General features: G+C 41.9%; 1 protein-coding gene across 1 annotated transcript in view; it reads left to right on the top strand.

Annotated features, from left to right (window-relative positions):
• RDH10 (retinol dehydrogenase 10) overlaps positions 1-26,501 on the top strand; it is a 42,260-nt gene that overhangs the window by 10,605 nt on the left and 5,154 nt on the right. The window contains exon 3 of the mRNA XM_045003703.1: positions 22,616-22,714. Coding sequence (XP_044859638.1) covers positions 22,616-22,714 — 99 coding nt within the window. The remainder of the gene's footprint in view (positions 1-22,615; positions 22,715-26,501) is intronic.

Below are 26,501 nucleotides of genomic sequence, written 5' to 3'. Positions count from 1 at the left end.
CCCTAATGCTTTGCATTGTCTGGTGTAACCAATTTGCCTCTACTCCCTCAAAGCTGCCATCACTTTGCATTATCCAACAGTCCCAGCTTAGCTGTTAGGGAGGGATCTAGGACACTTGATAGATAACAAGGAGTCTTTTTCCTCTTCCTGTAGCTTAGTCCAGGTTTCCTTACCCAGCACGTTGGACAGCTGTGTTATTTCCCAGCAAGGTCAATTGCATTTAACTGCCCCCAAATGCAAAACTTAACGTTTATCAAAATGCCCCAAACCTTCACATAACTCAAATGCGAATAAGGCCCTGCCCATTCAGTCAACTCTCCTTGCTCTGATCCTGGCAGAGAGCTTCCTTGCCTGTGGAGCTCATGGCCATCTGTATCTATTATGCAGCTGTTGGCAGCTCTTCTCCTACTTCACCAACAGGTGACAGCACTGAGTCCCATTCTCTGTCATTCTTGGGTCTACAGGTCTTACATACACACAATGTATAATGTGCTACTTGGCAACATCTCTAGTGAAGCCCCAGCAAGATTCTCAGGCTTCATCTTCATTATAAACACTGCAGTGGCACAGCTGCAGTTGCCACACTGTAGTGCTTCAGTGTAGATACTACCTATGCTGATGGGAGGTGTTCTCCTGTCACTGTGGTTAATCTACCTCTCTGAGAGGTGATTGCTAGGTCAACAGCAGAATTCTTCCATGAATCTAGCACTGCCTATACTGGGGGTTAGATCATCTTAACACCATCGCTCACCAGGGCGGAGGGGGTGGTGCAGATTTTTCACATCGCTGAGAGCCGTCGTTGGGTTGATCTGCCTTTTTAGTGTAGACCTGACCTTAGCCATAGCAATGGGAGGATTAGAGATTCTGTAAGTACCATTAGTCATTTGTGACTCTCAAGAAAACACTTTTATATAGGGAAATTAATTAAGCTTCGATCTTCTCATCTTCAGGAAATGTAGTTTGGAAAACAACATCCTTCAGAGATGGAAAATAGGACTTAATGAAAACATTTTTTCTTTAGATTGCTGGACATTTATTTCTGGAGCTTGAGTAGCCAATAGAGCTGTCTTGCAGTAAAGCTTTTTTGTTTCAACTGTGTTGTTTTTGCAGTCTGTATGAATCTTGTGTAGTCTTATGCTGAGGACAATCAAATTGTCACCATATAAATTTGCAGGCCTTAACAGGCAGATGTCCACTAGAAACAGTACACAGGATGTCTATTTATCTTGCATTAGTCTTTTTTTAATACTTCTAGACCACAGGCCCCCAGCAATCATCTGCCTTCATGGAGCTGAAGGTCCTTCTGTGTAGTTCTTTAAAAATAAACAAATTTAAAAAACCCTCAGTGCCTATTTATATGCTTAATCCAAGGTTATAGAAGAGCGTGTGTGTGGCAGTGTTCTTGACACAGTCAAGACAAAGATAACTTTTCAGACCATATATCATTTCCCTTGAGAACAGTCAGCAAGCATAGCTAACCAGGTTGAGTGCAAACAAGTCTTAGTTCTATGAAAAAGCCCTTCTAAATGTTGCCTTATATACAGACTATGCAAACTCAAGCATGCATAATTGAATTCCAGAACTGTTATCTACTACTCAACTCTAGCTGTGGTACAGATGTTGCAGAACACTACTCCCTGAAGTCCATTGATGCTGTCTGTTCGGTTGTGGTTTTCTGTTGTCTAGTATCATCAGACCTCTGTGATGATAAACTTGTAGTTGTACATTGAGATGCATAAACAAAATGATCCACAGTAGTTAGCTTCTGTCTTTAGTTAGGAATGCTTCTATCAAGGCAGTTAATAAGTGTTTTGAAAACAGCCTTTGAACATGCTACCACCAAACCTCCTGGTCACAAGCTTTCCCATGTGTACTAGGGCCTTTGCACTGATCCTGCTTTGCAGTAATTAATCCTTTTTTTAATGCAGATGCAGCACTGTTGCTCTTATATCAGAGGCTGAAAATTGCATTGGTCTGGAACTTGCTATACTTAGTCCTGCACTGGGGCAAAACAGTACTGGCAATTGGATGACCACTGTAAACTTTAAGGTTCAATATCTTGTGAATCAGCAGGGCTAGTAACATTCTAGCTTTCTTGTGGTGTAAAACATCTGATTGTAGCTCCAATGAGTTATGACAAATATGAAACTGCCATTCAGATTAATATCTTACTTTTTCCCCACTTCAACTATGACATGACTTCAGCAACTACTATTTCAAACCACAAGTGCTAGAGGCTAATGTTCTACGCAAATTGGAAGAAGTTTGAAGTCTGGCCTATTGACGTGGTAGACGGAAATGATTCTCAAACTGGCTTAGGAACTATTGGTGTCTAAGTACTGGGTTGTGGTCTATGGACAGCTGGTTGATTATTTGGTTTACCCCTGTCTCCAGCTGTTAAATTATATGAAGATGACAAAAATGCATAGTCTGTACTGCTTTTCTAATATTCCATGTAAACAATTGCAAGTGTCTCAGACGAGTTAACAACTGCATATCAAAGGGGAGGTATTCCTGAAACCTATATCTGTTAAGATGTGGTCTGTGACATGCTATTCTGAGAACCTTAGGAATAGAGTATTAATCTAATTTTAGGTTTCAGAGGGGTAGCCGTGTTAGTCTGTATCAGCAAAAACGAGGCGTTCTTGTGGCACCTTAGAGACTAACAAATTTATTTATTTATCTAATGTTAGTGGCTGGTGGCTCTACCAGCTGCTAAAATAAAGCTGGAATTGGAACTGGAGTATGTCATAAGGAAGTAGGAGTCAGACTTTCAGGTCTCCCATGACCTGTCAAGGCCACAAACAGTTTAGCAAATAATATGAATGTTTTTGGGATTTGTAATCTCTTCTTAACCACTGGTCCTGGACGAATGATCAGAGGGAATTTAAATCCCTGTCTCTTATGGAAAGAATCAGCAAAATAAACAATATCTGAACAAAGGCATCAAAGAAATTATAGGATTTGGGGAGTTGAGAATTTGGGGAAGCAGGAGAACCTAAATTACTGTCGTCTTTCCCAGTGAGGTGCCTCATCCTCACTAACAATATATGCAAAAAGAACGATGAAGTGGGTTTGAGCCCAAGTTTATGCCCAGATAAATTTTGTTAGCATCTAAGGTGCCACAAGTACTCCTCGTTCTTTTTGCTGATACAGACTAACACGGCTACCCCTCTGAAACCTAATAATATATGATTAGATTTTTCACTGCTTTAGGGAAACATCTGGTTACAAAGGTAGGATACATGGCTTTCATGTGGCTGGGGAATACATTGTGTCCCAATGAAAGTTTGGAACAGAAGATTTTCATCCACAGGCAGCAGAGGATTAGAAAACAAAACTGGGTTGTCTTTGTGGCAGTGGAGAGTGCTCATGAAGCAGCTACCTGGTTGGTTCTCATGAAACCATGTTTACACATTCACAGACTTGCTGATATCTACTTTCCACTTTAAAATGGTCCCCTAACTTAATTCTTCTTAAGTAGTATCTTTTTATCTGCTTCATTCAGAGGTGAAATGCCATCTCCCATTGCAGAAGAGTGTTGGTAAGGGAAAAGGGGGAAGACTTCCCTTCATTGACATTTCTCTTTCCACTTTGAATTAGCAGAACTTCATTAGATTCGTCAAGCTGAAACTACATATGAAAATTGATTTGATTATTAAGTATATGACTAAACATATTTACCATGTTTTGGGGCTTGTATACTCTTATACTGTGCAACATCATTGAGGTGTGAAATCTCATGTGAGCAAAATTCAGCTACCGTTGGCTGATTGGATCAATGCTGTTTAATGTCTTGATTCTTGGTAATTTAAAAATACACTCCACAACACATCTGGTTTTATTTTACAAATACTTGCGATATCAGATTATTGCTTGATTATAAGCAAATGATCACAGCACACCTCTCTAAAATAAGAGTGGCCTGTTCATGTGCTTTGAGTAAAATTAGATCAATTATGATGTGACTAGGATTATGCCTCACATGATACCAAACATTCTGCACATCAGTGTTTGCTCTCTTTTTAATGTGCTTTAGCCACACCATGTAGTTTACCTCTTTCTTTTATAATTCAGTCTCTCTAGCCCCTCCAGTTACTTCTGTTAAACAAATTCAAGGAATATGGAGGCTGTATTCACCTGCCCAGTCACTTGCATTTTTAGCCCTGCAGATTTAGACAATCCAGTTTTAGAGTCCTTAGGGCATTATTGCTTTCCAGGTTTCTCTATTCCATTCAAAGTTGTGTTTAGAACAACTTTCTTCCATTGACTTCACTTGTATTTTTCAAGTGAATCACTTTGTGGTGGCTTGCAAATTTCTAACCTTTCTAGTCCTTTTGCATGGGAATCAATGACACATGCCTCACTCTTTTTTTTTTTTTTTCTTTCTCCAGTCTCTTCATGTTTCCTTAGAATCATAAAAGATTAGGGTTGGAAGAGACCTCAGGAGGTCATCTAGTCCAACCCCCTGCTTTAAAGCAGGACCAACCCCAACTAAATCATCCCAGCCAGGGCTTTCTCAAGCCAGGCCTTAAAAACCTCTAAGGATGGAGATTCCATCACTTCCTTTGGTAACCCATTCCAGTGCTTCACCACCCTCCTAGTGAAATAGTTTTTCCTAATATTCAACCTAGACCTCCCCCACTGCAGTTTGAGACCATTCTTTCTTGTTATGTCATCTGCCACCACTGAGAACAGTGAGCTCCATCCTCTATGGAACCCCCCTTCAGGTAGTTGAAGGCTGCTATCAAATCCCCCTCACTCTTCTCTTCGGCAGACTAAATAAGCCCAGTTCCCCCAGCTTCTCTTCATAAGTCATGTGCCTCAGCCCCCTAGTCATTTTTGTTGCCCTCCGCTGTACTCTCTCCAATTTGTCTACATCTTTTCTGTAGTGGGGGGCCCAAAACTAAACACAATACTCCAGATGTGGCCTCACCAGTGCCAGCTAGAGGGGAATAATCACTTACCTCGATCTACTGGCAATGCTCCTACTAATACAGCCCAATATGCGGTTAGCCTTCTTGGCAACAAGGACACACTGCTGACTCATATCCAGCTTCTCGTCCACTATAATCCCCAGCTCCTTTTCTGCAGAACTGCCGCTTAGCCAGTCGGTCCTCAGCCTGTAGCAGAGCATAAGATTCTTCCGTCCTATGTGCAGGACTCTGCACTTGTCCTTGTTGAACCTCATTAGATTTCTTTTGGCCCAATCCTCCAATTTGTCTAGGTCACTCTGGACCCTATCCCTACTCTCCAGTGTATCTACCTCTCTCGCCAGCCTAGTGTCATCAGCGAACTTGCTGAGGGTGCAATCCATCCCATCATCCAGATCATAAATGAAGATGGTGAACAAAACCAGCCCCAGGACAGATCCCTGGGACACTCAGCTTGATACTGGCTGCCAACTAGACATCGAGCTATTCATCACTCCCTGTTGAGCCCGACAATCTAGCCAGCTTTCTATTCACCTTGTAGTCCATTCATCCCATCCATACTTTTTTAACTTGCTGGCAAGAATAATGTGGGAGACCATATCAAAAGCTTTGCTTAAGTCAGGCTATATCACGTCCTTCCAAGTTCTAAAATTGGTATAGCTTGCAGATTTCATTAATATGCTGTTGACCTTCTCTTCCAGATAACTTAATAAAGACGGTCTTCCTAAGTGAGCATTCTTCTCTAATGCATTCTTCAGGCTGATAATATGGCTACCACATGTAAAATGGAAAGTGTCCTGCCTTTTGAGAGGCAATTTGGCTAATTCTGCATTTTCATCCTCTGGAATACTTGAGGCTCTGATGCCAAGCTCAGTATGCAAATTTAAGCAGCTGTTATGGTTGTCCTTTGACTGACTATAATCCCAGACACAACCTTTGATATTGCATATCTTGACTTTGTAATTTAGGGATAGCAAGATTTTTGTGTGTATGGGATGGGGGTAGTGTCAGAAGATTTAATTAAACTTCTTTTGACTAGTCTTCTTACCGCTTTTTAAAAAAATGGAGATTGGGCACAATGGGTCAAATTCTGCATCTTATTGTACCACTAACAAGCTATGGGTGTAACTGAGGCCTAAACTTTGCCCTTTGTTTCTAATGTGGTGCAAAACCACATTCTATTTGTATGATTATCTGTTTTGTACTCCTTTCCCTACAGCAGCCTGTCCACATAACTGATCTCCTCTCCTCCCTCCCACTTCTTAAAAAAAAAAAAAAAAAAATTCTTGCTACTTAATTGCAGAACCAAGCTTTTGAGGCTCAATCCATCTCCCATGGAAGATAATGGCAGTCTTTTCACTGACATAAGCAGAAGTTAAATTGGCACTTGATACTGTAAGCTTTTCCTCTGAGCTTCAACATTTTAGTCTGCATAAGGTCTTTCAAAGTGTAGTTACATATGTGTAGATTGTACATCTTTGTAAATATGCGTAGATTGTTGAAGCCTTTCTGAAATTGGGGAAAATGCTTACAGTGAAGAAAATATTAAACATTTTATAAAACAAGTGGATGGGTTCTTAAACTCACAACTTTGCAAAAAATTCTTTCATGAATGTTTTGCCCATGTAAATAATTAAACTTTTTCAGTGAGTGAGAGAAGTGGCACCTTACCAGTAGTTCATAGTGTTAATCAGATAGAGACTCAACACCAGTGAACTGTCACAACTAAAAATGGAAGACTAATAGGCTGAGGAAATTTCCAAGAATACAGGAACAAATGTGTAGTGGAAAAGTGACTATTTTAACACGATCCTTTGAAAATTCAAGTTTGTTTGGCTGTTAAATTCTACACCTAAATTGGTTTGTGAATGAGCATTTGGTTGTTTTTTTTCTTCCATTTGCTGTTTGTTTAAATTTTTATGATAACTTCTCAAATATCCTGCCCATGTCCCTGACTTGGGAAAGCACTGAAGCATGTACTTACCTTTTAAGAATATGCTTAAAGTTAACCACATGCTTAAGAGTTCTATTAAATTCTGGTATTTCCCTGAATAGGGTCTAAATGATCTAAAGAGCTTAATAGTCTTAAACCTTTCCTAGTCATTGCAATCTGCCACCACTTCCCAATAATCTAAATTTAAAAAAACTGCTAAAGATATTGCAAGAGACCAGCAATGCAAAATCGTAGACAACATGTAGAATGATGTTCAGGCCTGCCAAATGTACTAAATACTCAGAGCTGTTATTGAAGCTCTGAGTATATGGAACTAAGTTGCAGTGATGCCGCTGAGAAATTGAAGACCAGGTAATAGTTATATTGTAGCATGTGGGGCACTAGCATAGCCTAGCTGGTCCTCAGACAACCTAAAAATAGAATTGTCCATTTCCCTTTTCTTAAATCACTAAAGAAAACTCTTAAACTGTTGATTGTGTAAGTTAGATGAATGCCTCAGTCAGTAGAATGTTGAACACCTTTATAACAGTGGTCTGTTTAAAATGACAAGAGCCGTGAATTTAACATCCCTTGGCTTGAGGGTGTGAAGTGGAAATCTTATCTTGGTAGAACTCTTACTCTTGGTACAGCCAGCCAGCTAGTGAATCTCTGAAAATGCGTTATTCATTTTTTTCTAAAATCTCCAGTAAACTTTATGTATAAAAATGTTAAGTTATAATTCAATGAGGATTACTCTACAGTAAGTTGGAGCTGCCATCAGTCTTTAGTTATTTCATAGTCAAACACGTTACTGTTCTCAAACCTTCATTCAACTGTAAAATCTCCTGTACTTCTTTTTTTATTACTGATTAAATGCTTACGTACAAAGATAAACATTCTCCTGGCAGTAGGCGTATCCCTCCTGTTGACTGTTTGATGATGGTAAGATCATTCTTTTTATAATAAGGCATTTAACACAAATCAGTGTTTGTATTGCTGAATGTATTGAGCAGGAAGAGCAGGCTGACTGAGAAGTTCCTATTTGCATATAAATACCATGGTAAACAGCAGTCATAGTGAAGAAGTGGCTTTAAGGTATCTAAAACTTAGACAACCTCTGCAGTTTTTAATCTAAAGATTATCTAATTCTTGAAAATGCACAGTCTGTTACATAACACATAATTCAAAGGCCTCATTCACTTTAATATTAATGAATAAGTTTTTCCATAAATTCTATTTTAAAACCCTCACATTTTTAATGAAGAATAAAGCTGTCAGAATATCATGCAGAGTAAAATAAAAAGTTATGCCAAATGTTTGACAAGATGACTAAGCTTTATGGCAAGTTCTGTCTAGGAAAAAATCTGCATTTAAAAGTTAGTCTGCATTCTTATTTGCTGAACAGAGCATTCTGAGCTCACTCTTATCTAAGAAAATAAAACACCCACATAAAATTCCTTTCAGAATAGTTAAGGGAATACGTAAATTGAAGAATCATAATAGTAATTGGAAACTGCTTGACAAAAATTAAGACTTTCCAATATTTGGTGATAGATAAATAAAAATATTTTGCACCCCAGACTGGTTTGGATACTTGCCACAAACATGTATTAATGAGGGTGAGAGACTAATAGCTTCCTCACACAACTGTCAGTGCAGCTTTGCAGTACTTCTGCTAACTGAAGCCCTGGCCTCTAGATTATCTATAAACAATAGTATATTTAGTCACTTGATTTTCAGCCAGGACTTGAACCTAATTTTTATGAAAGAGAGGGAGAGTACCCATTAACTCAGGACAGTACTGAGCCTGTGGAAACTCTTCAAGAACTGAGTTTGACACTTGAATCAATATATGTTCTGTCTTCCTCACTGGCAAATGTATCTAGGTGAAACAGCAACATGGGGGTAGTACACCTCTACCTCGATATAACGTGACCCGATATAACACGAATTCGGATATAACGTAGTAAAGCAGTGCTCCGGGGGGTCTGCACACTCCGGTGGATCAAAGCAAGTTCAGCATAACTCAGTTTCACCTATAACGTGGTAAGAATTTTTGGCTCCCGAGGACAGTGTTATATCGAGGTAGAGGTGTAGTAATAGCTGTTGTGGCAATTAGAGGATTTATCTTCATGTACTTGTGGTGTTTCAACTGTGGTAGAACTCTGTAGTCTAGGCCACATGCATTTAGCCCTTTCTGCTCATTTGAGAACTGTGTGATGAGTGGAATATGGCTCTAAAGGTATGTCTACACTGCAGCTGGGAGCATGCTTCATGGCTTGAGTAGACACCTGTTCCTCTACTTGAACTAGTGTGCTAAAAATAGTCATGTTGCTCGGGGTAGCACAGGTGGTGGCTTCTGTACCCAGGAGGTCTGGGTAAATTTGTACTCGGGCACCTAGCCTGAGCCACTCCACATGTTACCCTGGCCATACCGCTATTTTTAGCGCACTAGCTGGAGGAGAGCTAGTACGTATCTACTTGAGTTGTGAAATATACTCAAGTACAAACCCACCTGAGACCCTCTGGGTACATACTTGGGAGGCTAGCCTGAGGTGCTGCCTATGCTACCCTTTCCCTTACCCACTACATTGCTATCTTTAGCATGCTAGCTTGAACAGAGGTAGAGTGTCTGTCTACTTGAGCTGAGAAGCATGCTACCCATTGCAGTGTGTATATGTATCTGAATCCAATATTAGCTAGATAGTATCAGAGGGGTAGCTGTGTTAGTAGCTAGCTAGCTAGATAATACATTGAAACACACAAGTTATAAACTATTAGTTCAGTAGGGCTGAGGATGAATGGGTGTCTTTGAAATCCTGTGGCCGTCCAAACAAAGCAAGTGAATACAAATAATGTATGTAATGAGTCCTAGTTAAATCCATGATTCTTCTCTCCGCTTTTAAATCCAATCATAGCAAGAAATTGTACTGGCTAATATGCTTGGCAGTTGAGCTGATGTGCTAGACATAAACAGAGGTATCCCCTTTTTTAAACTACAAATTATATTTTTCAGTAAACTGTAACACCTATTCTGGAGGCTGATGCATTGACTAGAATATGCATACCACACTGCAGACTGTTATTGGGCAGTGCAGTGACAAATGTAATCTGATTGTTTGCTCTTTACAGTTTTAGAGTTAATAAGCAATCTTCACTTCATGGCAGTGCAGGCTACTAGGACCCTCTGTAGACCAAGGGTATGTTTACGCTACAGAGTTAGCCTATGCTGTAATGTGGATATTGTCCCTAATCCCTCTCCCATGTGCACACAACAATCTTCAACCCAGGCTTGATGGTATTTTAAACCCGGTTGGCTGGCAGGGCTGGGGGTATAGGTCTGAGGCCAGATTCAGCTTTAACCTGCGGGGGTAATTTCCCCCTCCCCCCGCTGCCTTTTTTTGGGTGGGGGGGAGTGTCGATGCAGGCTAATCAACACTGGTGCCAATAGTCCTTCAGAGTCTTCTCAGAATTCTCTGACCTCTATTTTCTTCCCCTCTACGTACTTGCTACTTCTGCACCACAAGTCATCCTACAAAATTTATGTACGCCAACCTGGTGTACATAATGTACACCTAGCACGCGGCCTGCTACATTATTACTGTTGTGGTTCCATAGCACTTGAACAAAGATGCCAAGAAATTATTCTCTCAGTAAGCTGCCAGTTGGCTGAATGCTGACAACAGTAGGCTAGTGGGCCATTGTTGTGAGGTTGGTAAGACCCAAAATTAAGGGAGATGCAAAAGTACCTATTCAAGAAGCTGGCAGCGGACAGTATTCACTGGAGGCATCTGAGTGCGGGTTAAAGAATCAAATTCCTGAAGTCCAAAGCTGGTCTGTGGGTCCAGCTGCCAGAGGTGGAAGGTGGGGAGTTAGAAGGCAATGTCTCTGGTTGTTCTGTGTGGCTACATCATAGTTCAGCAGGCTGTTGATGTTTGCCTGAGTTTTAGTCAGCGATGCAGGAGAACATTTCATGTAGGAGCAGCTCCAAATGATCTGCCAGGGTTTTAGACAGAGCTAACTTCCCATGCCTTCTTTTGTAGCTTATTAAACTTCTGCAAGCTTTAATATTCACCTCAGTCGCCTGGTGACAAAGGATCTCCAGAGCATAGATGGATGGGTGTGTACCTGGAACAGGTGCTTTCTTCGTTCTAGAATTGTCAGCGAATTGTCACCTTCTAGTGTCACCACTCCCAGAAATGTTAAGACCATCACTAGTAAAAGATCCCTGGCCAGTCCACACACTCTGAACCCAGAAAAAGCCCCCCTCGCCCCTTTTTAAAAAAAAATACTATATATATAATATAAAAACGCAATTGCCATTCTTTTGTCAGGAGAAACAGGGATGTACCAGCTTATGAGCAAAGAAATGGAGGAGGATGCATGCCAACAAGATAAAAGTTGTAACTTTCCCCTTGCTAGTATAGTATAATGAGATGCTCAACTTGTTCTCCCGATCTTCTCTCCTTACCCCCAGAAACGGCTGAAGGTGATGGTCTTTCTCAGTTGGGGGTTTGTGTGTGTGTGAAATGTTAGAGGAAAAACTGGGTTTTATTAAGAGGAGGAAATTCACTGCTATGTTTTCCTGTGGTATTTGTGTGTAAACCCAGGGGAATTGTCTTCTAGAGAGGAAGAAAATAAAAGTGAATAAAGGAAAAGTAGAAAAATGTGATCTAAGACAAATGGGAATCTGAATATATTTACCCCACATAAACATGAGATAATACTCCCCCACACCCTCATCTAAAAAGAATCTCAGGAAGGAAAGAAACTTCTGGAGTCAATTATAGTCTCCACTCAAAGTAGAAAAAATGTAATCATGTATGGAACAGAATATGGCCTAGTTATATTTTATTCAACTAACCATTAGTTTCAGTCTGAGTATTTACCTGCACTTTACCAAAAAGAGAGAGCTGCTTTCCACTGTGTTGCATACATGCCTTGATTTACACAAGATCACAAGAAACTGAGCTCTTTAGATAACGTAAGGGCACCTACGTAACTACATGAATGAGCCCACAATAACACACACATCCTTACATTTTTCTCTGTCTAAACACTTCTAATTTTCCATCCTTTCCTCTAAAACCACCCCGCCTCAAGTAAGCCTTCTAATACAGTGTATAAGAGATTTAATTTAGCCAGACTTTGTGTTCAGCTGTCATAGATATGACACAATTACTCTTATAGTAGGTAAAGAATGGAAAATTGACTAATGGTTGTAGCAAACTAATACCACCAGTTATCTACAATTTGAATAGAACTACTTATCTTATCTCTGCTGTCTCCCCATTGTAAAGAGCTTTGTGGGACTAAGTTTTGATTAAGAAAACTACTTAATTCAGTTTCAGTTTGCTTCTGATACATTGCACATTCGCTTACTGAACACAAGAAAAGCACTGCAGCAGTAGAAATGGTTGTGAATATCAATTATACTCAAAGATCTCAATCTAGAGGAATTTTTGTAATTGATCATTACATGATCACATTAGTTATCTTTAGTATTTAAGAGTGGTGTATTTAGACCTATTTATAACTAAAGATAGTACCAGGGGAAGGGAGGGGGAGGAGTTAATAGTTTGAACCAAACTGTGCTTGTTTGAGACTGTCTACTCCATAGTCTTTTTTTAAATGACTAATCTAATAGTAGTTTGTCAGAAATCTGTTTCATATGGATTTAATCTTGGAGAGACATAACTTTAACACTTGTATCTCAGTTCAGTAGTGTCAGTCACGTTCTGAGCAAATGCTGTAACCCATATTGATGTAGCCATTTTGGGGGCAGTGGGAAGGAAAGAAATGTTAACCCAGTGTCTGTGAAATAATGGTTAACTTCTTAGAACTGTAAATGTTAAAACAAGTAACTTCAAAACAAAATTTCATGCAGAGTTGGAGGAAAATTATTCATATATTTTTGTCTTAAATAAAAATAAAAGCATAGTCTAAGACCAATAGTTTCTATGCTACCACAAATTCTTTTGTTTTCCATCTACTGACCTTTACTTTGTTACCTCCAGCTTCTGAGCCTGGACAAACTTTCTCTATTTTCACCTCATCAGCAAGCATGCTTAATGTTGGTGTGGGGGTGGTGGTGGTTTTGCTTGTTGTCATCATCATAGACTTCTTTTTAAGTTCATCTTGCTCTTTCATGAGCTTCTGGTTGCAAGGCAACTGTAACAATATTACTGTGCATGTATGTTAAGTATTAACTACTGTTGCAGTTCAATATTAAACGAATCCCCATGGTTTCTAAACAGTGGGTTTTTTATGTGAAGGGCAAATGAAGCTTTAGTGAGAAATTGAAGGTTGTACTGCCTGCTAGGAGCTAAATAACTAAGGGACTTCTTTTGAAATAAAACGTTGGATAGTCTAGCTTTTCTGTTGTGAATAGAAGGCCTGTTTCAGACACAAATGAGGGAGATTTCTAGAACAGCTTCCTTTCATATTTTAAAATAGATGCCTATTTTCATGAAGGGCTGGCTTGAGGAAAAAATCACATGTATCTTCTGATGCATCCAGATCCCTGAGAGCGGAAACAATCTATATGTAAATCAGAGAACAGTATAAATTAACTATTTCAGATCAACAAAACCATCCATTCCAAATTGTGGTTCAGAATTAAAAGATTTTTATCAGGCTTAGAATCTAAGATGATCATCACAATAGACTAAACCAAGAAACCGTTTAATTTCCTCAGCCCCTTAAAGTGGTCAAGTTTTTGTGGTGAAGTCTCTCTGATCAAACAGTTCCAGGCAGGTATTGGCACTCCTTGTAAATTGAGTCTTGGATGAAGCTACTGATCTATCGTGCACAGACAGTTTTGCCAGGGAGCTGAAAATTACACTCTTAGCAAATGGAAGCATCAGTTGGAAAGAGTCTAACACACTAAGCAAATTCAGGAATCCATTGCTGTACCTGCCTCCTTGTCCACACTTCATCATAGATCCTGGACCAGGCTCAACAGGCTACTCTCTGGCTAGACAAGGATTGCAGCAGCCTTGCACCAGCTTGGCATCCCTATGCTGTGACTGTGGCGAAATGTCGCAGACAATAACTTATGTGATGGAAAAGCGGTGTGGGTATAAAGATTTGTGGGGGGGCGGGGGGGGAAGAGACTCTAAAACTGTCTGTTTCAACACTATGTACCAGGTTTCTTTTCACGCGACTGCTATTTGGCTGACCTTCTGTTCTACTTTCCTAGCTCTGCTTACTGCTGTTGGTGCCACATTATCTCCCCCAACTCTTGCTCTGTTGTGCACTCTCCAACTCACACAGGTCTGCACACACCTCAGTTTCAGCACAGTTGCCACTCTTATCCTAAAATTTAAACCCCTCTGTAAATATCTTGCTACTAATTAAAAATATTATCTTCTGCGTGTTCAAAAAGATATGTTGATCAGTTATTTGAAAATGTTACAATGTTTTCATAGCTCTCCATACATTAAACTCTTTCATTTGGTCAGTTTGGATTGGAATCTGTTAGGTAAAAAGATTAAAAAAAAAAAAAAATTAAAGCCTTGACTTCTATCAATATATTTCAGTCAAGCTGCAATTTTGGGATGTAGTTTGCTTGCTATGAATAAATAACTTCCCGTGTGTTCTCAACTGTTTTTGGGATGGCTCTGAAATTGTAGTCCAGTAAACGAAGTTGGATTGAAATTACAAAATATATCTAAAGAAGCTGTCTTTTTGAACAAATCATGCTGTAACATCATAGTTGAAAACATTTCCATGTTTCCAATGACAAGCCCACTGATTCTTGTCTTTTTCACATAGTCAGTTTATTCCATAATCGAACGTGTAATACAGAGCTGGTTCAAGAGAATCTGCCTCTGCAGGCTGTGCCTCATCAATTGGGTACTACAGCTGCTAGGCTAGAGATGCATTGTCTCTCTTCACCCTCCGTGGACAGCTGTGTGGGGAGTTGGGGTAGCTCTGTTGAATGGTTGTGCATAGGAAGTATGTCTAGAGATGGTTGTTTGTTCGTAAAGGGAGTTAAGGTGATGGTTTCCTGTTGTGCCTAAGGAGGCTAAAACCTCTGATGTGCCCCAGTCCTCCAGGATCTTTGGTTATTCATTCCAGAGTTCAGTCTACAAGAAGCCGCTTTTACTCTGCACCATGTAGCATTTAAACATGAGTAGCTAACATATCATCTGGTCCTTACTGAGGTGAGGTTCCCTATGGCTCCAGGCTTGGTGGAAATTTCTAAATCAGACCTGTCTTATTAGACTACTTTCAATTCTCAGGTCTGGCTGAGCTGTGCTTAACACGAACTTTGATTCAAAGGAAAGGGCTCCAGCTGAAGATGGAGCCACTCAGTGTCTACTTTAATTTACACTGCTGTCCAATGGGCTATTCTGACCGCTGAGAATAGGTAGGGCTTGTCCACATGGGTAAATTTACTGGCATTACTATACTAATAGAACTATAGCAATATGATTACACAGCTATAGTAATGCCGTAAACTTCCCTGGGTAGACAAGACCCTAGAGTAAAAAGCATGATCATGCTCCTTTCCTCTAACCATTTCCCTTATATGAGGGGGCTGTAAGGAGGGTAGTAGTATGGAACTATTGTGTCACTCAGATTCCCCAACGTAGGGGGAATTCCTGCATAGCTGTAAAGCCAGTTTAACCAGCTCCTTTGTGCTGCCAGAATGGTGCAAAGGGGCTGTTATGCACTTGAAAGAAGAGTCATAAGTTATGAAAACTTCCACTGTATTGTAAAGCCCCTTTCCTAAATTTATATTTGCTGAGCTGGTACAGGCTTTCTTGCTCCTTTTGGATGAAAGCAAGACAATTTTTGTGTACATGGTGTGGCACTGACCTCTTCCCACTTTGCACTTAGCATCCATTGTCCTGAACTTGCATACAGCTAACATTTTGTGATGCTTAACTTGCTACTTTAAAACAGTTTTATTTTTTAATTAAGTTTTGGATTAATTTTCTCAAACATGGTATTTCTTCATATTCTGATTTGTTGTACGTTAGACTAATTTGTTTTGACACTGCAGCTGCACTGCTCTTTGTGTTGCACAATCTTTTGAGTTTTGTTTCATTAAGAGCACCAAGAATGGAACTAAAGAATTTGGGGGAGGGGAGGGAAGAAGTGCTAGACTGTTAGAAGTTAATTTGCCGTAAACCAAAAGATTTGAAAACCGATGACTAAAGCTATGAAGTGACTAAAGCTTGTTCAGTTTCACACATTTGTCTAATAAGTCATTAAAGCTGTGTGCACAGGAAACAAGCATTGATTTTTAGCTTGTAGGGATCGTTCACGCTCTTTCAGTGATGTATTCAGAAGCTATGAGGAAGCTGCTTGGAGAGCAAGATATTGATTTAAAGAATCCATAAAAATTAAAGTTGGGGAAAGAGCTGTTGAGTCAATCCCCCTGCTAATGCTGGGGTGTTCATCATTTCAAGTGAGTGTTTCATCAGCTTCCTTGGTGAACTATTCTACAATCTAGAAAGTTGTCTTAGATTCTTTCTAACTCTCTGTATAAACATGGCTGGTTTAGAACATATTACTGATTGACAGAAATCTTAACTAAAGTTTATTTTTCATAATCACTATCTCAGCATGCCTGCTCTGATCCACCACATCATGCTTAACTTCATTCCATCCACTGTTCTGTGATCATCAGTGGATTCATATTTAGTGTTGGCAAGTCTCATATTTGGTGTGGCTTTTATTAAGAGCACCAGCTCTGAGTCACATGAATATAAGAGAATGGTATTTATTTTTTTTAAAGCTACATTTCTAACCATCCTGGCTGCAAAGGGAAAAAATAGGGGCGGGAGAAGCTCAGAAAAACAGAATGCAATTAAGCCTGAGATCTGTTTGGCTCAAGTCATGTGATTTTAATAATCTTATGGGGTTTTTTTTGTTTGTTTTTTTGTTTTTTCGTTTGCGGGACTTGACTCATGACTTTTGAATGCTTTAGGTTGGCAGTACTGCGAGTCTCCTGTAGCTTAATATTTTGTGGAGAGCTCGCATGTACCACATTTGAAGACCGGTGTGGGCTATACTGTCCATCTAGGTCTCCCAACTTCAGGCACCAGGGCCACCCAAGAGGCACATAACACTCAGTCCCTTGCGCAGCATTTAGGTTTCAGGGACTAGGCAGGAAAAGACTAAGGATCAGTGAGATTAAGGCAGCTGTAGCTCAGCTGGAAACCCGGCCTAGCTGCTTTAGATAACCAACAGGAGTAGGAAACTGGGGACCAAAGCATGGAGGAGGCTGAACTGATCACAGGTGTAGATTGGGCCAGAAGCTTAGTAAGGTCTTTCTTATTTGGGGACTATTCATGGCCCAGGAGGGAATAACTTCATTTGGGGACTCTTTCCCTGTGGCGGGGAGAGGCTGGAAAGACCAATGGGTAGGCCTGTAAGAGCCTATCCTGTGACACACACACTGATTCTAGAAATTTGTGTCCTTCCGATAAGCTGTGATACATGGTTTTAACTAGGTAGGTGCCCAGCTGCTGCAGATGATCAGGACGTGGCAATGTCTGAGAATCTTTTCTCTTTCATCTATGCCTCGCAGCTTACTTCAGGATGCCAACTTTGCAAGTGACATCTGTGCCTTCATTTTGATAAATGATTGTAGTGTACTGTCTCTCAGATACATTCAAAACCTGACTAAGGCACAGTACAAGTGCCACCTTGTTGAACGGACTATTTTAGTCTGAGCATATGACCTTGGTGTTGTAGGATTTGCATGTGTTGCCAAGTAGCTTCAGGATGGTGTTACTTTTGGCTTATAAGGTCCTTAATGGTGTGGGACCTGCTCTTTTAAGAGACCACCTCTCCCTATGTAATGACTTCAGCTCCACTGGTGGAGTGCTTGGTCTCTAGCTGAACAAGTGGAGTTGCATCTCTAACTGTCTGTAATGAGGATTGCAGTGGTGATGGCGGTGTTGTGTCTGTCCCAGGATATTGGAGACAAGGTGGCTGAGAGGTTTTTTGGGTTTTTTTTTTTTAATTGGACTAACTTCTGTTGGTGAGAGACAACCTTTCAAGCTTCTGCAGAGCTCTTCAGTATGTTTCCCAGATCTGAGGAAGAGTTCTGTGTAAGTTTGAAAGCTTGTCACTCACCAACAGAAACTGGTTTAATGAGGATTGTTAGCAAGGTATTCTCTATTTCCTCTTGGTCCAAGATAGGCCAAATCTGACCTTGAGGGTATGCAGCAAAAAATCTATATTCTCAGATTCTGAAGGAAAGTAACATAAGAATGGGCTTTTTGAGGGTGAAAGAACTGTTTTTAGATGTCTAATTGTTAGTTACTTTCCTTGACTATATACTGGTGAAGTCACTGGACATTTTGTATTGAGGCATGCCTTTAATATAATAAAGGTGCGTAGATTTTTTTTTCCCCCAGAGCAATAAATATATATTTCAAACTCTAACATTACTTATGGATACACCCTGATGGTTACACTGGTTTGTTAAACTTTTTGAAAAATCATGTGCAACAGCCAGTCCATTGGAGGAGCCACATCACTGAGTCTTAGGTGGAGTAGAAGATTTGTGGATGTGATCTATCAAACGATACACGCTTTTACTACATTGCATGGTGGGCTACCAAAAAAAAAAAAAGCCAGAAAAGTCCCCCAAAAGGTAAAAGCATGCTGGCTCCAAAGTAAATGCCCTTTTCTTCACCAACCCTTCCACTATATACCAACAGTTCTACTTTCACTCTGCATAGTGAGGCTCTGCAGTTCTATGGGAACATAAGATGGGAGCAGTCTGTCCAGGTCATTTCTGAATTACAGTCCAGACTTCTGAATGAAAGCTGATGGTGGAACCAGCTCTAATGTCCTTGTGGAGGAGGGGTTTGGGGCAGCTCTCCGTGGGGACCATATGGGAGCATGACTCTCATAAGGAAGGGAGTGGAGACTAGGATTTGTGGAAGCACTGAGCCTCGGTGCAGAAATCAAAAGGCATCTGCAGGTTTTTGAAAGGAATAAACCCAGTTTGCAGCAGGGGTAAATTCTGCCCTCTGAAACAACTTAAGAGGAAGGTTTAATGGAAATGAGAAGTCTACATATGATGTGTGTAGCCCAATGGTAGCAGTTATCACTATCCACATAAGCTATTGGGCTCATCTTTTAAAAGGGGACACTACACCAGTTAAAATGTACAACAGGGATATGACAGCATATGACAACTCAAAACATACAAACTACCTAAGCTAACTGTTTCGATGACAGTTAACTCTATTAGCTCAGCTGTTGCATCTGTTTTATTGTATGCAGTGTAGTTGTAGCAGAAGTTGGTCCCATGGAAGATATTACCTCACCACTTTGTGTCTCTATTTTTATTGTAATCTTGGGCCTTCCTTGAGCTGAAAACTTTCAGCTCAGGATTGAGATACACAAGTAGAGCTTTGTTGAGGAAGCAACATGTAGCTATGGCTCTGCTTTCAGCCCATCATAATGAGCCTCTAGTCAATTGATACAATATACAGTTGAACCCTGTTATGTCGCCGGCCTAGGGGTTTGCCAAAAAGCGTCGAGATAACCGATGATCGAGATAAACACCTATCCACCCCCCCACCCCTGAACTCCCCTGCCCTCTCTCCAACACCCCCTCCCTGCCCCCTTACCACGGTGCCTGCACGTGGCTGGATCCGGCGAAGCGGGACGGGGAAGCGGGGCCGGGCGGCCGTGGACGGGGACCCGGAGCCGGGCAGCCAAAGAAGCGGGACCCGGTAAGCGGGGCCGGGCGGCAGGCGAAGCGGGGACCGGGTAAGCGGGGCCGGGCGGGCGGCAGGCGAAGCGGGGACCGGGTAAGCGGGGCCGGGCGGGCGGCAGGCGAAGCGGGGACCGGGTAAGCGGGGCCGGGCGGGCGGCAGGCGAAGCGGGGACCGGGTAAGCGGGGCCGGGCGGGCGGCAGGCGAAGCGGGGACCGGGGAAGCGGGGCCGGGCGGGCGGCAGGCGAAGCGGGCACCGGGGAGGCGGCGCCGGGCGGCCGGGTCCGCGGGGAACCGCGGGGCTGGGGACGCGGGGCTGGGGAGCCGGGGAGCGGGCGGCCGGGGACGTGGGGAGCCGGGCGGCCAGGGACGCGGGGAGCCGGGCGTCTGGGGAACCGCGCGGCTGGGGAGCCGGGGAGCGGGCGGCTGGGGACACGGTGGGTCGGGGACGCGGGGAGCCGGGCGGCTGGGGAACCGCGCGGCTGGGGAGCCGGGGAGCGGGCGGCTGGGGACACGGTGGGTCGGGGACGCGGGGAGCGGGCGGCTGGGGACACGGTGGGTCGGGGACACGGGAAGCCGGGGCCGGGGGGCCGGCGGCTGGGGACGCAGGGCTGGGCGGCCGGTGAGCGGGCAGGCGGGGAGCTGGGCGGCTGGGGCTGGGGAGCCGGGGACGCGGGGAGCCGGGCGGCCGGGGACGCGGGGCCAGGGCAGGAGTCGCGCGGCCGGGGACGCGGGGCCAGGGCAGGAGTCGCGTGGCCGGGGAGGGATGCGGCAGGAGCCGGGCAGGGCCGCCGCCGGAGTTAGTAGTTTGCCGGTAAGTGGCAAATTCGGCGCTCTTCTGTGCTCGAGATATTAGGGTTCGGCGAGATTAAAGAATCGACATAACCGATGAGAAACCGATAAGACAAAGAGGGAGTTTGGCGGTTCCACTTCTAAAACGTCGACTTAATAGGATTGGCAAGTTAACCGAGGTCGAGATAAATGGGTTCGACTGTAGATGGTTTCAAATCTCTGGTGTGTTTCTCTCAGTTCCTATCCACTTCAGCATTGTAAGAGAATGATTTATAGGACACCTCTTCTGATAACTTAGTAGTGTTAGAGGCTGGAACCCACACTAAAAGAACTGTACCCTCAGGGTGTGAAGCCTGTTACACATCAGACCAGACTGCCCTAGAACAAGCGGTTCTGTTGCCATGCAGCATGGGAAGAGAAGTTGGAACTCTGTGTGCCTGGCACAGATAAGTCTGGCAAGTGAACTGAACTCTTGTTTCAAACTCCATAAGAAGTTTACCGTGGCCTGCCATGAGGGGTGGAATAAACAAGAGGGAGCTCAATTCAGACTTTCTGGGGGAAAAATTAATTATATGGTTGAAACAGAATCTAAAAGATATATATGTATATATAGTAATCAACAGAAGAGGCAAGGAGTCGGGGCTGTGTAATCTTCTATCACTTGCCAGCTGTCCACTGAAAATGTTCTTTTGTGTGGAGTTGGATTTGGATTAGTCATTTAACACCTGCAGGCAAAAATGTAGTACAAGAACATGTGAAAATTGTTGAAGCAAAACTGTCCTGACATCTGATTAGAAAATGCAGACAGCGTAAGAATGGAATTAGATGGATCCAGCTGTAGTTTTATACTTTATTAAAGTATGCAGCTGACATCAATTAAATAGCAAATACTTACTGAGGCTCTTATGTGCTTTGAGCCTGGATCTAAGTTTTATTCTGGAAGTTTTGTTTTTGGGGAAGACTAAAGCAATTTTGAAACTGTCCTCAGTGGTATTGACTTGATTAGAGTAATGGCCCTGCTAGAGGTAGTTGGTGTTGAGATCAAGAATTGTTGGTATGATTTTCATTGGACCTGGTTATTAACCAGAAATGTGCTTCTAAAAGTAATAACTTCCTCTGTTCTTAAAACTACCGGAGGTTGCTGTAGTTTAAGAACACTTTGATCCAGCCTATTGTGCTAGAACTTAATGTAAATCATGACTGTAAGACAATATTTTAATAAAAATGATATCAGTAGTCTGTTTTGTTTTTTTGTAACTGCTATTGAACATCTTGCTATTTATTTAATCCCAAGCAATTAAATTGCTTTATCAGCGAGACTTTAAATTTTGATTCTTCTTTCTTTTCAGATTAGAAATGTGTGACTACTTCCAATACAGTTATTGGGTAGTTAAGTCTTTTAACATGTACAGAGTTTACATTATCTTTGGGCTGAATCTCCTATTATGGCCCAGAGTCTGAATCCCTTGACTTATCATGTTAAATCAGATCTCTTAATGTTTTAAGATTGAATAGCATAAGTGCAATAACCTTTGGTAAAATTGAAGTGGGAAAAAATCAAACATGCAAAGTTTCTAGTTTAAGTGAAGTTTTACTACTTAATTTTGAAACTCTTAAGTCTTACAATAAAGACATAGACATGTCTATAAGCATTGTTATAATTAATGATATTATAACAATGCCAATAACCGTGAGATGAGTAGTTGAGATTAACAGGTAGGTAATTTAGTTTACATGTGGAAGGTAATATAATCAAAATACTGGAGGCAAGGTTTTCTGCTCTTGTAAAATGCTCAAGAAGATAATGAGTAAATCAGATAAAAATCACAAGAACCTCCCAACTTACAAAACACCTGGCCAACAGGCAACTTCAGTTGGTAACTTTCACTAGTCTTAACACAGCTATGGTGTAATTAAACACTTTCCTTTCCTTTTTATAAAATTGACTTCATTGTAGGGTCAAACTATCTTTTTTTTTTCCCCCGGGTAACTAGTCTCTTGTAGAAAAATAAACATGTCTAAGTTGAACTGATCCTTTAACCTTAGGATTTCTCAGGCTATATTCCTCTATGCCCCATAGTCTGATGTGAAGAACATAGTATAGTTTTTTCTGTTGGCATTAATTTTGGGAAAAACTCAGAAGTTCAAAATCGTGTGTAATCATCTTGCATCTGATACTGAACTGGAATAGAGGTTTAGAATGACTAATGCTTTATTCTTACAGTAATAGACTTGTGTGCACTCTTTCTTTCATGTTATAGACCACTAAAGCATTCCTTCCCAAGATGCTGGAGATGAATCATGGACACATTGTGACAGTTGCAAGTTCCCTGGGACTGTTCAGTACTGCAGGAGTGGAGGTTTGTTTAACTGTGTAGTAAAGATTACATGTTGCTTTATCACAAATGATAAATACCTTCTGTTGTCAACAATGTAGCATAAGTAGGTTTGGAAAGATTAGATTTTTGTCAGTAAATGTCAATTTCACTGTACACACACAAACTGATGGAAAGGTATTTCCATCAATATTTACCAAAATTTACAAATAGGCAAAGAAAGAAAAACACTGCTTGAGAAATTATTAGTGTATTTAAAGGATATTTACATTGTGTATTTTGACATATGATATTTTATGTTTTAAAGTTAAAGCTTTAACTTTTTTGAAGCTCAACATTTACTGTCATTATATAATTTGTCTGACTGCTGCCACCCAATTTCCTGCAACTGTGAAAATTTAAATCAATGAAACTCACAAAAAATGCTTTAAAGCAAAGCTCAGTATTATCTGTTGAAATTATCAAAACAATAAACACGGAATTATGCCAAACTTAACTTTCATCCAATGAAAAAAATTACATTGACTTTGATTTTTGCCCACTTCAATTTTACCAAATGCATTCAGAAACCAAGAACAAGTCTTTGATGTCTTAGTTGGAAAATAAACAACTTTATTTTGAAAGAACTAGCAGGAGTCTTGCTCAGTGTGAGCCTATACGCAATTTTCACATCTGTGGAGTACCTTCCTTAGAGTGACTATGAGCAGCAACCACTGTCAATGCAGTGCATTATCAATCAGCAAATGCAGTGTTCTAAAACATCATAGTTGGATGGCTACTAGTTTGTGCGTTAGCACAACATATATGCTTGTTGGGTACAACACTACCCTGCAAATGTGGATGAGGGTAAAGCATAAGTGTCTTAATGCTACTCTTGAAGCTTTTAGGCCAAAATTTTCAGAAGTGACTAGTGACTTTTTTTTGGATGCCTACTCTGAGACATCTTAAAGGGACCTAATATTTCAGAAAGTGCTGAGCACCGACCTAGAATCGGAACCCTTTAAGGTATGTCCGATTGGGCACCCAAAACCACTAGTCAGTTCTGAATCTTGGCCTTTTTGCATAACTTGTTAGTGCATCAGAATAGGCAATAAGACTTTGGTGTACTGCAGTTGTGTTGGGAGCCAAGGGACTGGATAGCAACAAGCATGAGCTAAACCCATGCCATTACAATCCATTGCAAATAGTTCTAGTCACTGAAAATTCATCCATGTTGCTGGCAAAACACTGGCAACGCTCTAGTGTTGTTCAAGCTTTTATAGGGCTGGCCCAGTTAATACCTGTGAATTGCAGAAGTCCCTGAATAGAAATAAAATCAGTGGTGCGAGCATGGTGGTAGTCCGGTATGCCGTACCAGTAAGATATTTATAGCTGATACAGAGTACCGGAAAGACACAGGAGGAGTCTGCCTCCAGCCTTCCACGCAGCTGCGTCTCCTGAGTCCTCCTGCCTGGGGGTCTGTACTGCAGAAGTCTCTGGCACAGTGGGAGGAGAACAGAAATTCCCCCCCCCCCCCCAAGGTAACGTGGGATGGATGTGGATCATGGGGAGGGGATGGGGAGTGCACAGGGGCAGGGAGAGAGGAGTCATGGGGAGGAGTCACGTGTCCCTCCCATAGTGCAGCATACCAGTAAGAAATGATTACTACTTGCACCACTGAATAAAATGTAAATTAGCATCGCTCTCAAGACTTTGTAGATTATAGGACCCCGTCTTAGTGTTTCCAGTGGACCTATATGGCCTAGGGAGTATGCTTGTTTGAACTGGTGAGCACTCAAGTATCTCTCTACTGGATTATCCTAATAGAAACTTTAGAATTATAGCTGTGTACTAGGTAACTCTTGGACTTGTATCCACACAACACCTCTGGGATAGGAAAGCTATAGCCATTTTACAGTTGAGAAACTAAGGCAAAACGTAAGTAACTTGCCCAAGGCTCCATAGCAACTTAAGTGACATGTAAAAGCCAGGGTTAAAATACAGTAACTCTCACTTAATGTTGTAGTTATGTTCCAGAAAAATGCTAATTTTAAGTGAAACGATGTTAAGCGAATCCAATTTCCTCATAAGAATGAATGTAAATGCGGGGCTTAGGTTCCAGGGAATATATATATATATTTTTTTGCCATACAGTACAGTACTATAGTTGGGAGGTGCCCCGGCCTTACCCCACACAGGCACAGCCCACTGGCACTGGAGACAATGAGGCAGACAAGGAGGCTGAAGGTGCTGTAGGTCAGGAGAAGCACATTGCGCAGCAGCAATGGCAGCTTCCCCTACTCTGCAAGCACCAGAGGCGGGGGGCTCAACACTCGGCCCGCCCACACCACCCCTTGCCCCAACCCCCCACCCTTAACCCACCTCTTCTTCCCCCTCCTTTACTCCGCATGCCGTGTCCTTGCTCCTCCCCTGCTCCTTCCCATCCCTCCTGCCCGCGGCATTCAGTTGCCTTGCGACATTCAGGCTGGAGGGGGAGCCTGTGTGCCAAGTCCTCACTTCTCCCCTCTTCCTCCCGAACGCCACAAGCCAGCTGATTGCTGCGGGCAGGACGCGGGGGGAGGATGGGGAAGGCGCTGATCCGCGGGGTCTGCTGGCGGGCGGGAGGCACTGTGGGGGGGCCGTAGGGGAGCTGATAGCAGGGTTGCCAGCTGTGGACAAAGCAGGCAGCCAAACAACGTTATAGCGAAGAGAGTAGTTATTAATGGTTCCCAATCCTGCTGGAAAGGTATAACAAGTGGGGTTCCGCAGAGGTCTGTTTTGGGACCGGCTCTGTTCAATATCTTCATCAACAACTTAGATATTGGGATAGAAAGTACACTTATTAAGTTTGCAGATGATACCAAACTGGGAGGGATTGCAACTGCTTTGGAGGATAGGGTCATAATTCAAAATGATCTGGACAAATTGGAGAAATGGTCTGAGGTAAACAGGATGAAGTTTAATAAAGACAAATGCAAAGTGCTCCACTTACGATGGAACAATCGGTTTCACACATACAGAATAGGAAGAGACTGTCTAGGAAGGAGTACGGCAGAAAGGGATCTAGGGGTTATAGTGGACCACAAGCTAAATATGAGTCAACAGTGTGATGCTGTTGCAAAAAAAAGCAAACGTGATTCTGGGATGCATTAACAGGTGTGTTGTGAGCAAGACATGAGAAATCATTCTTCTGCTCTACCCTGCACTAGTTAGGCCTCAACTGGAGTATTGTGTCCAGTTCTGGGCACCGCATTTCAAGAAAGATGTGGAGAAATTGGCGAGGGTCCAGAGAAGAGCAACAAGAATGATTAAAGGTCTAGAGAACATGACCTGTGAAGGAAGGCTGAAAGAATTGGGTTTGTTTAGTTTGGAAAAGAGAAGACTGAGAGGGGACATGATAGCAGTTTTCAGGTATCTAAAAGGGTGTCATAAGGAGGAGGGAGAAAACTTGTTCACCTTAGCCTCTAATGATAGAACAAGAAGCAATGGGCTTAAACTGCAGCAAGGGAGGTTTAGGTTGGACATTAGGAAAAAGTTCCTAACTGTCAGGGTGGTTAAACACTGGAATAAATTGCCTAGGGAGGTTGTGGAATCTCCATCTCTGGAGATATTTAAGAGTAGGTTAGATAAATGTCTATCCGTGATGGTCTAGACAGTATTTGGTCCTGCCATGAGTGCAGGGACTGGACTCAATGACCTCTCGAGGTCCCTTCCAGTCCTAGAATCTATGAAGCATTGCACAACTTTAAATGGAGCATGTTCTGTAATTGAGCCGGGATGCAAGATCGAAACAATGTTAATTGTTAAGAGGACATTAAGTGGGGAGTTACTG

This window comes from Mauremys mutica, chromosome 2 (genome assembly GCF_020497125.1).
Source record: "Mauremys mutica isolate MM-2020 ecotype Southern chromosome 2, ASM2049712v1, whole genome shotgun sequence".
NCBI lineage: Eukaryota > Metazoa > Chordata > Testudines > Geoemydidae > Mauremys > Mauremys mutica.
Note: the sequence above shows the minus strand (reverse complement) of the source record. Positions and strands in the feature narration are given on the sequence as shown.